Source organism: Rattus norvegicus, chromosome 1, assembly GCF_036323735.1.
Source record: "Rattus norvegicus strain BN/NHsdMcwi chromosome 1, GRCr8, whole genome shotgun sequence".
NCBI classification, from domain to species: domain Eukaryota; kingdom Metazoa; phylum Chordata; class Mammalia; order Rodentia; family Muridae; genus Rattus; species Rattus norvegicus.
The window spans coordinates 171,138,102-171,150,784 of NC_086019.1; the positions used below are offsets into that span (position 1 = coordinate 171,138,102).

General features: G+C 40.9%; 1 protein-coding gene and 1 pseudogene across 1 annotated transcript; both read left to right on the plus strand.

Moving 5' to 3' along the window:
* Window positions 1-9,340: 9,340 nt before the first annotated feature.
* On the plus strand, window positions 9,341-10,279 carry Or5p5b (olfactory receptor family 5 subfamily P member 5B). Its single transcript, NM_001000209.1, has one exon. It carries the CDS (start codon window positions 9,341-9,343, stop codon window positions 10,277-10,279), a length of 939 nt encoding a protein of 312 aa, NP_001000209.1.
* On the plus strand, window positions 11,392-11,830 carry Or8i6-ps1 (olfactory receptor family 8 subfamily I member 6, pseudogene 1; annotated as a pseudogene).

A 12,683-nucleotide genomic window follows, 5' to 3' on the forward strand; every position in this document is an offset into this window, starting at 1 on the left:
TTAGGAGAGGGAAGCATATGTCAGGTTTGTTATTTTTTGTTTGGACTTGCTTTGACCTAGGGATGAGATTCCTATCCCCTTGGCTGGTAAGGGGATATTTTTGGGCTACTATTTCATTGAGGTTGAAAAGAGGCTTCTTGCATTTTTGAGTGGATAGGAAGAGGGGAGGCATAGGTCTCTCCACTCTCCATTTCCACTGTGTCCTGTTTCTCATGTCAATGCCTGCCCAGCCTTAACTGTTCTTGCTGCCAGCCTAACACTGGAAATCATTTCCCAATAAGAATTTCTTTTATTTCACAGAATCCTGCTTCTGAATTAAAAAAAATCAACTCATTAAATGATCAAATAGTAGTTATGAATATTTATAGTCCACAGCATGGCATTTTGATGTACATTTTCATTGTAGAAAGATTAAGTCAAGTTGCTTGTCATAACTACCAACTCACTTTTCTGTCATTTTTACGTTACATTTAACATTTTCAAATCTATTGCTTAACAAGTTTGAAATATATGTTTATTTATGGTTACAATACTGTTCAATTAATTGCTAAAATGTATCATTACTATTTAATTTAAACATTATAACAGTTTGCTCACCTCTGCTGCCCCATTCTCTTCTCTTGTCACCTACTTCCCCCACCCTCTGGTAATGACCATTCTACTTTTTGCTCTATGTAATGGACTTTTTAGCTTCAAAATATGAACGGGACTACCCAGTATTTATTTTTCTCTCCTTAATTTCCCTAACACAGTGTCTTCTAGGATTTCTTATATTAGGGCAATGATAGTTCCTTCTACTTAAAGGCAGCAAAACGTCTTCTGTGCAGACATCTTTTTAGTAAGAAGCATTCTAAGAGGAAAGTATTATGAATTTAATTTGCATCTCTATAGTAATTATAGATGTTTAACATTTTTTCACATTTTCAGTACCTAAGCCAACAGTATAATTATTGAATATATTTTGGAGTAGTTCCTCTTGACAATATTTATATTAAATATTGCCTTCATGAGCACCAGTGGAAGGGGAAGCCCTTGCTCCTGCCAAGACTGAACCCCCAGTGAACCTGATTGTTGGGGGAAGGGCAGTGTGGGGGGGGAGGATGGGGAGTAGAACACCCATATAGAAGGGGTGGGAGAGGGGTTAGGGGGATGCTGGCCCGGAAACTGGGAAAAGGAATAACAATTGAAATGTAAATAAGAAATACTCAAGTTAATAAAGATTAAAAAAATATTGCCTTCATTTTGTTAAGCTTTTGCATTCTTCTTTTTAATTTTTTTTTATTAACTTGAGTATTTCTTATATACATTTCGAGTGTTATTCCCTTTCCCGGTTTCCGGGCAAACATCCCCCTCCCCCCTCCCCTTCCTTATGGGTGTTCCCCTCCCAACCCTCCACCCATTGCCGCCCTCCCCCCATAGACTAGTTCACTGGGGGTTCAGTCTTAGCAGGACCCAGGGCTTCCCCTTCCACTGGTGCTCTTACTAGGATATTCATTGCTACCTATGGGGTCAGAGTCCAGGGTCAGTCCATGTATAGTCTTTAGGTAGTGGCTTAGTCCCTGGAAGCTCTGTTTGCTTGGCATTGTTGTACTTTTGGGGTCTCGAGCCCCTTCAAGCTCTTCCAGTTCTTTCTCTGATTCCTTCAACAGGGGACCTATTCTCAGTTCAGTGGTTTGCTGCTGGCATTCGCCTCTGTATTTGCTGTATTCTGGCTGTGTCTCTCAGGAGCGATCTACATCCGGCTACTGTCGGTCTGCACTTCTTTGCTTCATCCATCTTGTCTAATTGGGTGGCTGTATATGTATGGGCCACATGTGGGGCAGGCTCTGAATGGGTGTTCCTTCAGTCTCTGTTTTAATCTTTGCCTCTCCCTTCCCTGCCAAGGGTATTCTTTTTCCTCATTTAAAGAAGGAGTGAAGCATTCACATTTTGATCATCCGTCTTGAGTTTCGTTTGTTCTAGGGATCTAGGGTAATTCAAGCATTTGGGCTAATAGCCACTTATCAATGAGTGCATACCATGTATGTCTTTCTGTGATTGGGTTAGCTCACTCAGGATGATATTTTCCAGTTCCAACCATTTGCCTACGAACTTCATAAACTCGTTGTTTTTGATAGCTGAGTAATATTCCATTGTGTAGATGTACCACATTTTCTGTATCCATTCCTCTGTTGAAGGGCATCTGGGTTCTTTCCAGTTTCTGGCTATTATAAATAAGGCTGCGATGAACATAGTGGAGCACGTGTCTCTTTTATATGTTGAGGCATCTTTTGGGTATATGCCCAAGAGAGGTATAGCTGGATCCTCAGGCAGTTCAATGTCCAATTTTCTGAGGAACCTCCAGACTGATTTCCAGAATGGTTTTACCAGTCTGCAATCCCACCAACAATGGAGGAGTGTTCCTCTTTCTCCACATCCTTGCCAGCATCTGCTGTCACCTGAGTTTTTGATCTTAGCCAATCGCACTGGTGTGAGGTGAAATCTCAGGGTTGTTTTGATTTGCATTTCCCTTATGACTAAAGATGTTGAACATTTCTTTAGGTGTTTCTCAGCCATTCGGCATTCCTCAGCTGTGAATTCTTTGTTTAGCTCTGAACCCCATTTTTTAATAGGGTTATTTGTTTCCCTGCGGTCTAACTTCTTGAGTTCTTTGTATATTTTGGATATAAGGCCTCTATCTGTTGTAGGATTGGTAAAGATCTTTTCCCAATCTGTTGGTTGCCGTTTTGTCCTAACCACAGTGTCCTTTGCCTTACAGAAGCTTTGCAGTTTTATGAGATCCCATTTGTCGATTCTTGATCTTAGAGCATAAGCCATTGGTGTTTTGTTCAGGAAATTTTTTCCAGTGCCCATGTGTTCCAGATGCTTCCCTAGTTTTTCTTCTATTAGTTTGAGTGTGTCTGGTTTGATGTGGAGGTCCTTGATCCACTTGGACTTAAGCTTTGTACAGGGTGATAAGCATGGATCGATCTGCATTCTTCTACATGTTGCCCTCCAGTTGAACCAGCACCATTTGCTGAAAATGCTATCTTTTTTCCATTGGATGGTTTTGGCTCCTTTGTCAAAAATCAAGTGACCATAGGTGTGTGGGTTCATTTCTGGGTCTTCAATTCTATTCCATTGGTCTATCTGTCTGTCTCTGTACCAATACCATGCAGTTTTTATCACTATTGCTCTGTAATACTGCTTGAGTTCAGGGATAGTGATTCCCCCTGAAGTCCTTTTATTATTGAGGATAGCTTTAGCTATCCTGGGTTTTTTGTTATTCCAGATGAATTTGCAAATTGTTCTGTCTAACTCTTTGAAGAATTGGATTGGTATTTTGATGGGGATTGCATTGAATCTGTAGATTGCTTTTGGTAAAATGGCCATTTTTACTATATTAATCCTGCCAATCCATGAGCATGGGAGATCTTTCCATCTTCTGAGGTCTTCTTCAATTTCTTTCCTCAGTGTCTTGAAGTTCTTATTGTACAGATCTTTTACTTGCTTGGTTAAAGTCACACCGAGGTACTTTATATTATTTGGGTCTATTATGAAGGGTGTCGTTTCCCTAATTTCTTTCTCGGCTTGTTTCTCTTTGTATAGAGGAAGGCAACTGATTTATTTGAGTTAATTTTATACACAGCCACTTTGCTGAAGTTGTTTATCAGCTTTAGTAGTTCTCTGGTGGAACTTTTGGGATCACTTAAATATACTATCATGTCATCTGCAAATAGTGATATTTTGACCTCTTCTTTTCCGATCTGTATCCCTTTGATCTCCTTTTGTTGTCTGATTGCTCTGGCTAGAACTTCAAGAACTATATTGAATAAGTAGGGAGAGAGTGGGCAGCCTTGTCTAGTCCCTGATTTTAGTGGGATTGCTTCAAGTTTCTCTCCATTTAGTTTAATGTTAGCAACTGGTTTGCTGTATATGGTTTTTACTATGTTTAGGTATGGGCCTTAAATTCCTGATATTTCCAAGACTTTTATCATGAAGGGGTGTTGAATTTTGTCAAATGCTTTCTCAGCATCTAATGAAATGATCATGTGGTTCTGTTCTTTCAGTTTGTTTATATAATGGATCACGTTGATGGTTTTCTGTATATTAAACCATCCCTGCATGCCTGGGATGAAGCCTACTTGATCATGGTGGATGATTGTTTTGATGTGCTCTTGAATTCGGTTTGCCAGAATTTTATTGAGTATTTTTGCGTCGATATTCATAAGGGAAATTGGTCTGAAGTTCTCTTTCTTTGTTGTGTCTTTGTGTGGTTTAGGTATAAGAGTAATTGTGGCTTCGTAGAAGGAATTCGGTAGGGCTCCATCTGTTTCAATTTTGTGGAATAGTTTGGATAATATTGGTATGAGGTCTTCTATGAAGGTTTGATAGGATTCTGCACTAAACCCGTCTGGACCTGGGCTCTTTTTGGTTGGGAGACCTTTAATGACTGCCTCTATTTCCTTAGGAGTTATGGGGTTGTTTAACTGGTTTATCTGTTCCTGATTTAACTTCGATACCTGGTATCTGTCTAGGAAATTGTCCATTTCCTGAAGATTTTCAAATTTTGTTGAATATAGGTTTTTATAGTAAGATCTGATGATTTTTTGAATTTCCTCTGAATCTGTAGTTATGTCTCCCTTTTCATTTCTGATTTTGTTAATTTGGACGCACTCTCTGTGTCCTCTCGTTAGTCTGGCTAAGGGTTTATCTATCTGGTGATTTTCTCAAAGAACCAACTTTTGGTTCTGTTGATTCTTTCTATGGTCCTTTTTGTTTCTACTTGGTTGATTTCAGCTCTGAGTTTGATTATTTCCTGCCTTCTGCTCCTCCTGGGTGTATTTGCTTCTTTTTGTTCTAGAGCTTTTAGGTGTGCTGTCAAGCTGCTGACATATGCTCTTTCCTGTTTCTTTCTGCAGGCACTCAGCGCTATGAGTTTTCCTCTTAGCACAGCTTTCATTGTGTCCCATAAGTTTGAGTGTATCTTCATTTTCATTAAATTCTAAAAAGTTTTTAATTTCTTTCTTTATTTCTTCCTTGACCAGGTTATCATTGAGTAGAGCATTGTTCAATTTCCACGTATATGTGGGCATTCTTCCCTTATTGTTATTGAAGACCAGTTTTAGGCCGTGGTGGTCCGATAGCACGCATGGGATTATTTCTATCTTTCTGTACCTGTTGAGGCCCGTTTTTTGACCAATTATATGGTCAATTTTGGAGAAAGTACCATGAGGAGCTGAGAAGAAGGTATATCCTTTTGCTTTAGGATAGAATGTTCTATAAATATCCGTTAAGTCCATTTGGCTCATGACTTCTCTTAGTCTGTCGACATCACTGTTTAATTTCTGTTTCCATGATCTGTCCATTGATGAGAGTGGGGTGTTGAAATCTCCCACTATTATTGTGTGAGGTGCAATGTGTGTTTTGAGCTTTAGTAAGGTTTCTTTTACGTATGTAGGTGCCCTTGTATTTGGGGCATAGATATTTAGGATTGAGAGTTAATCTTGGTGGATTTTTCTTTGATGAATATGAAGTGTCCTTCCTTATCTTTTTTGATGACTTTTAGTTGGAAATTGATTTTATTTGATATTAGAATGGCTACTCCAGCTTGCTTCTTCTGACCATTTGCTTGGAAAGTTGTTTTCCAGCCTTTCACTCTGAGGTAGTGTCTGTCTTTGTCTCTGAGGTGTGTTTCCTGTAGGCAGCAGAATGCAGGGTCCTCGTTGCGTATCCAGTTTGTTAATCTATGTCTTTTTATTGGGGAGTTGAGGCCATTGATATTGAGAGATATTAAGGAATAGTGATTATTGCTTCCCGTTATATTCATATTTGGATGTGAGGTTATGTTTGTGTGCTTTCATTCTCTTTGTTTTGTTGCCAAGACGATTAGTTTCTTGCTTCTTCTATGGTATAGCTTGCCTCCTTATGTTGGGCTTTACCATTTATTATCCTTTGTAGTGCTGGATTTGTAGAAAGATATTGTGTAAATTTGGTTTTGTCATGGAATATCTTGGTTTCTCCATCAATGTTAATTGAGAGTTTTGCTGGATACAGTAACCTGGGCTGGCATTTGTGTTCTCTTAGGGTCTGTATGACATCAGTCCAGGATCTTCTGGCCTTCATAGTTTCTGGCGAGAAGTCTGGTGTGATTCTGATAGGTCTGCCTTTATATGTTACTTGACCTTTTTCCCTTACTGCTTTTAATATTCTTTCTTTATTTTGTGCGTTTGGTGTTTTGACAATTATGTGACGGGAGGTGTTTCTTTTCTGGTCCAATCTATTTGGAGTTCTGTAGGCTTCTTGTATGTCTATGGGTATCTCTTTTTTTAGGTTAGGGAAGTTTTCTTCTATGATTTTGTTGAAGATATTTACTGGTCCTTTGAGCTGGGAGTCTTCACTCTCTTCTATACCTATTATCCTTAGGTTTGATCTTCTCATTGAGTCCTGGATTTCCTGTATGTTTTGGACCAGTAGCTTTTTCCGCTTTACATTATCTTTGACAGTTGAGTCAATGATTTCTATGGAATCTTCTGCTCCTGAGATTCTCTCTTCCATCTCTTGTATTCTGTTGGTGAAGCTTGTATCTACAGCTCCTTGTCTCTTCTTTTGGTTTTCTATATCCAGGGTTGTTTCCATGTGTTCTTTCTTGATTGCTTCTATTTCCATTTTTAATTCCTTCAACTGTTTGATTGTGTTTTCCTGGAATTCTTTCAGGGATTTTTGCGATTCCTCTCTGTAGGCTTCTACTTGTTTATTAATGTTTTCCTGTGTTACCCTAAGTTTGTTCATGTCTTTCTTGAAGTCCTCCAGCATCATGATCAAATATGATTTTGAAACTAGATCTTGCTTTTCTGGTGTGTTTGGATATTCCATGTTTGTTTTGGTGGGAGAATTGGGCTCCGATGATGGCATGTAGTCTTGGTTTCTGTTGCTTGGGTTCCTGCACTTGCCTCTCGCCATCAGATTATCTCTAGTGTTACTTTGTTCTGCTATTTCTGACAGTGGCTAGACTGTCCTATAAGCCTGTGTGTCAGGAGTGCTGTAGACCTGTTTTCCTGTTTTCTTTCAGCCTGTTATGGGGACAGAGTGTTCTGCTTTCGGGCGTGTAGTTTTTCCTCTCTACAGGTCTTCAGCTGTTCCTGTGGGCCTGTGTCTTGAGTTCACCAGGCAGGTCGCTTGGAGCAGAAAATTTGGTCTTACCTGTGGACCTGAGGCTCAAGTTCGCTCCTGGGGTGCTGCCCAGGGGCTCTCTGCAGCGGCAGCAACCAGGAAGACCTGTGCCGCCGTTTCCGGGAGCTTCAGTGCACCAGGGTTCCAGATGGTCTTTGGCTTTTTCCTCTGGTGTCCGAGATGTGTGTGCAGGGAGCAGTCTCTTCTGGTTTCCCAGGCTTGTCTGCCTCTCTGAAGGTTTAGCTCTCCCTCCCACGGGATTTGGGTGCAGAGAACTGTTTATCCGGTCTGTTTCTTTCAGGTTCCGGCGGTGTCTCAGGCAGGTGTCCTGCCGCTCCTGGGCCCTCCCCCACGGGAGCCCAGAGGCCTTATACAGTTTCCTCTTGGGCCAGGGATGTGGGCAGGGGTGAGCAGTGTTGGTGGTCTCTTCCGCTCTGCAGCCTCAGGAGTGCCCACCTGACCAGGCGGTTGGGTCTCTCTCTCACAGGGTCTGGGAGCAGAGAGCTGCTGAGGGCCGGGATCCGCGGGTGTGGGACTTCCGGTAAACACAGAACGTGCCCGGTCCTAGAGAAATTCTGCTTCCGTGTGTCCCAAGCTCACCAGGCAGCTTTCTTGCAGCAAAAAATTTGGTCTTACCTGTGGTCCTGAGGCTCAGGTTCGCTCGTGGGGTGCTGCCCAGGGGCTCTCTGCAGTGGCAGCAACCAGGAAGACCTGTGCCGCCCCTTCCGGGAGCTTTAGTGCACCAGGGTTCCAGATGGTCTTTGGCTTTTTCCTCTGGCGTCCCTGATGTGTGTGCAGGGAGCAGTCTCTTCTGGTTTCCCAGGCTTGTCTGCCTCTTTGAAGGTTTAGCTCTCCCTCCCACAGGATTTGGGTGCAGAGAACTGTTTATCTGGTCTGTTTCTTTCACGTTCCGGCGGTGTCTCAGGCAGGTGTCCTGCCGCTCCTGGGCCTTCTTATTAATTTTTGAGTGATTTTTTTGTTATGTCTTCTATTTTGTGCACTGCCATGCTTGTTCTAATATGGCTGGCATATTATAAATATTTGGTGTTTTCTTAACATAATTCATTACCTTATGTAAATAAGATAGAAAATGTATTTTATTGTTCATCCTAGATAGTTCTTGAAATACAAATAATTACCACAAATAGACTTATTTGTCATGCTTTTCTTGGGATTAATCTCCCTGTGAAACTTCCATTTCAAAATAATCTGTAAGTATATTAATCAGGATAGGTGATGTTAGGCTGCCCCCATAAACTGCCCTTGGAAATTTAGTGTGAGCTAACACAGAGGCCCTAAGTTTTACTTCTAGTGCATGTACAATTCTCTGTTCTCACAACTGAAGCCTAGGCTGATGGGAGGTGCCATGATATTGTAGATATATCATATAGATGGTGTCACTGTGGAAAGGAGAAGAGAATTTCTCACCAGTTTTGTAGTTTGGTCCTGAGAAAATACCATTCACTTTCATAACAGAGTGGCATGTACCACCCACAGTGGCACATGGTTACAAAAAGACTAGGAAGGGCAGGCTCCAATGGGACTAAGAAATAGAGTTGAATTAGATACTGTAAATCAAAGCATAAACTTTAACCATTTGGGTTCTCAGAACATCAGTGCTCTATGCATTCATTATACCTCCTGACTAGATCCCTCACTAGTGAGTGAGTCTTGTGTTCTAATCTGAGTCATTGCTCAGTTTGTACCTGAGGGTTTAAAATAAATGATGATTAATATTATGAAATTATTCATGATATGTAACTTGGTTTTGGAAACATTTGGGGGAAAATAAACAGCAGATTGAACAGAGATCCCATTTATCTATCTACCTATTTATTTATTTTTAAATCTTTTTTCAATTTTTATTATTTTATTTCTTTACATTCCAGTAATTGACCCCTCAGTTCTCCCCTTGTACAGTTCCTATCATTCCTCTTCCCCCTTGCCTCTGAAAGAGTTCTCTCTTCCATCATACCTCCCTCTTCCCTAGGGCTTCAAGTCTCTTGAGAATTAAGGTCATCTTAAGGCCTCACCAGGCAGACCTCTACTATAGCTGTGCCAGGGGCCTTGGACTGACCCATGAATGTTCCTGCTTTTAAATGTGGAATGGTATATATCAATCATGAGGTCTTTTAATGTATTCTGATAGCCACTGGTTTTTATTTCAGTAAGAATTGTTTAAAAAAAGATGGAGCCTGGAAACCACACAATGGTAACAGAATTCATTATTTTGGGGCTAACTGAGGACCCCACCCTTTGTTGTATCTTCTTTGTGTTGTTCCTGGGTGTCTACCTCACCACCGTATTAGGCAATATCTGCATAATCATATTGATCAGAAGAAGCCCTCAGCTTCGCACCCCAATGTACCTCTTCCTCAGCCACTTGGCCTTTGTGGACATTGGGTACTCCAGCTCAGTCACACCTGTCATGATTGTTAATTTCCTGAGAGAGAGAACTGCCATCCCTGTGACTGGCTGCATAGTCCAGCTTGGCTCTGATGTGGTCTTTGGGACTGCTGAGTGCTTCCTGCTGGCCGCCATGGCCTATGATCGCTATGTGGCCATCTGCTCACCCCTGCGCTACTCCACTCTCATGTCTTCCAGGGTCTGCTTCATCTTACTGGTTATTTCCTATGCGGGTGGATGTGTCAACTCTTCATCATTCACTAGCTGTTTGTTGAGCCTGACTTTCTGTGGACCAAATAAAATCAACCATTTCTTCTGTGACCTCCCACCACTGGTGGAGCTTTCCTGTACCCATGTTTACATTGCTGATATGTCTCCTGCCATCTCAGCAGGCTCCATCATCGTCATCACTCTGTTCACAATCATTATTTCATATGTCTACATCCTTCGCTCCATCCTCAGGATGCGCTCTACTGAGGGGAGGCACAAGGCCTTCTCCACCTGCACCTCCCACCTCACTGCAGTCACCCTGTTTTATGGGACAGTTACATTTGTTTATGTCATACCAAAGTCAAGTCACTCACCCGACCAAATTAAAGTGGTGTCTGTGTTCTACACAGTGGTGATACCCATGCTGAATCCATTGATCTACAGTCTGAGGAATAAGGAGGTGAAAGAGGCCATGAGGAAATTGATGGCGAGAACACATTCCTTATTTTGAACAATATTCAATGTATTTATATAAATAATTAAATAGCATGTTTTTGGGAAACATGCACAATTATATGTTGTTTGACTTATTTTCTATGAAAAAATCTCTTGAATATACAGTAGTATTATTTTGATTAATAATAACTTATTTAATACTTTTTAAGAATTTAATAAATTTGATCACTTGCACTAAAATCTGGACTCAAATTAAATGTGGATATTTCATAATTGTGATACCTGGATGATGTAGAATTATTTTTTTAAAATTCTGTATATTTTAGTAGCCCATAAGTACAGGTTACTTTTTCATATGTTTAGTATTGTTTTCTTAAAAATATTGTTAATTATTATTTTGGAATATGTCATGTGTTCTCTTTCAAACCAATTGATGACATTGTTGGTATCTCTCATCTTTATCTTCTGAACTCTTGGCAACTTTTGCATAGAATCACCGTGCACCTGGAAGTTATGAAGCTCTGCCCTATACACATGTCAGTGAGATTAATCAAACATTAATCAAACTAATATTTGAAACTTTTAAATCTTCACAAATGCTTTTCTTTATTTTTAAAAAGTTATCACAGTTTCTCAAAGGTGGCACACCATTACTTTTAATAAAAGCACCTTAATTCTATCAGTTTTAATGTTTCTCTATTTTGAAATTCATTGCTTTTGTGAAGTCCAACTCTGTTCCTTGGTGATGCTTGGCTTGTAACCTGAATGCTTCCTGCTCGCTGCCATAGCCTACGATTATTTAAGTGCCATTTCCTCAGCAGTATGTGGGCACACTCAAAACTATGGAAGGAAAGAAAATACTGAGAAAGAGAGAGAGAGAGAGAGGGAGAGAGAGAGAGAGAGAGAGAGAGAGAGAAAGAGAGGGAGGGAGAGAGGGATAGACAGAGAGAGACACAGAGAGAATGAGACAGAGAGAGACAGAGACAGAGAGCGAGAGAGAACAAAGCCACATCTAAGGTCTTGAAATATTATTTTATTTTTATTTTATAATTTGCATCAATAAGGTAACAGGTTTTCATATACATTTCATATTGGTTGTTTCTTTGTCCTGTACTTTACCATAATATCCCACAGAATTTTTATCCCAAGGGTTGGGTGGTTGTGTGAATGCTTGAAAAGTTACTAGTAGTCTGTTATGTGGACTAAATGAGATAGCTTTTTTCCTCCATGACTTCTTTCTTTCATTTAATGTTTCCTTTCTCTGTGTATGCATCACTGAAATTTTCTACTCTGTCTCTTCTGGTACCATCATTATGAACATCACTTGTCATTTCTCCTTCATTAGTCTACATTTTCACCCTCATACTGCAGACATGAACCACTGGAAAGAAACACAAGGCTTTCTCTAGATGGACCTCTCTCCTCACTGCAAACATTTTCTATTATGAATTGATTGCTTTCATTTTTTGTTGTTTAACCCAGCTACTCCATGGATGAGAACAAGATGGTTGAGTGCTACACACTGATAATCCTCATGTTGAATCACCTCTTCTACAGCCCGAGGAACAAAGATGTAAAGCAGGTTTTAAGAAGGCAACTATTAGAATATATCCATAGGATATGTTTCTTTGAATTAAAGATAAACTTTCCCCCATTAACTTATTTATTTATTCACTTTACATCCTGATTACAGCCCCCTTCCTCCAAGTCCCATCCTCACAAGCCCCTTTCTCTTCCCTTCCCTTCTCCTTCGAGAAAGAGGAGTTTCTCCCCCTCCCCCGGGTACCAACCTACCCTGGCACCTCAAGTGACTGCAGGACTAGGTGTATCCTCATCCACTGAGGCTAGACAAGGCAGCCCAGTTAGGGGAACAGGATCCACAGGCAGGCAACCAAGTCAGCGTAAACACCTGCCCCACTTCCCACTACAATTGTTGGGGGGCCCACATGAAGACTTTACTTCTGCTACATATGTGTGGGGGACCTGCATATGTGTAGGTCCAGTGTATGTATATTCTTTGGCTGGTGGTTTAGTTTCCCAGAACCCCTAAGGGTACAGGTGAGTTGACTCTGTTGGTCTTCTTGTGGAGTCCCTATCCTCTCTGGGTTCCTCAACTCTTCCACAAGACTTCTTGAACTCTGTCTAATGCTTGGCTGTGGGTCTCTGCATCTGTTTCTCTCAGTTTCTAGGTGGTGTATCTTAGAGGACAGTTATGCTAGGCTCCTGTTTGTAGGAATAACAGAGTCTTTTTAATAGTGTCAGGAATTAGTTCTTGCCTATGGGGTGGGTCTCAATTTGGCCAGTCATTGGTTTCCCACTCCCTCAGTCTCTCCTCCACCTTTGTCCCTGTACTTCTTGTAGGTTGAAGTTTTTGTGGGTGGTTGGTGCCCTTTCCCTCCACTGGGAGTCCCACTTAGCTACAGAAGGTGGCCATTACAGACCATGTAATGGCCATGTCC

Coding starts and splice junctions, on each gene's coding strand:
- Or5p5b (NM_001000209.1), top strand. CDS start 9,341: ATGGAGCCTGGAAACCACACAATGGTAACAGAATTCATTATTTTGGGG.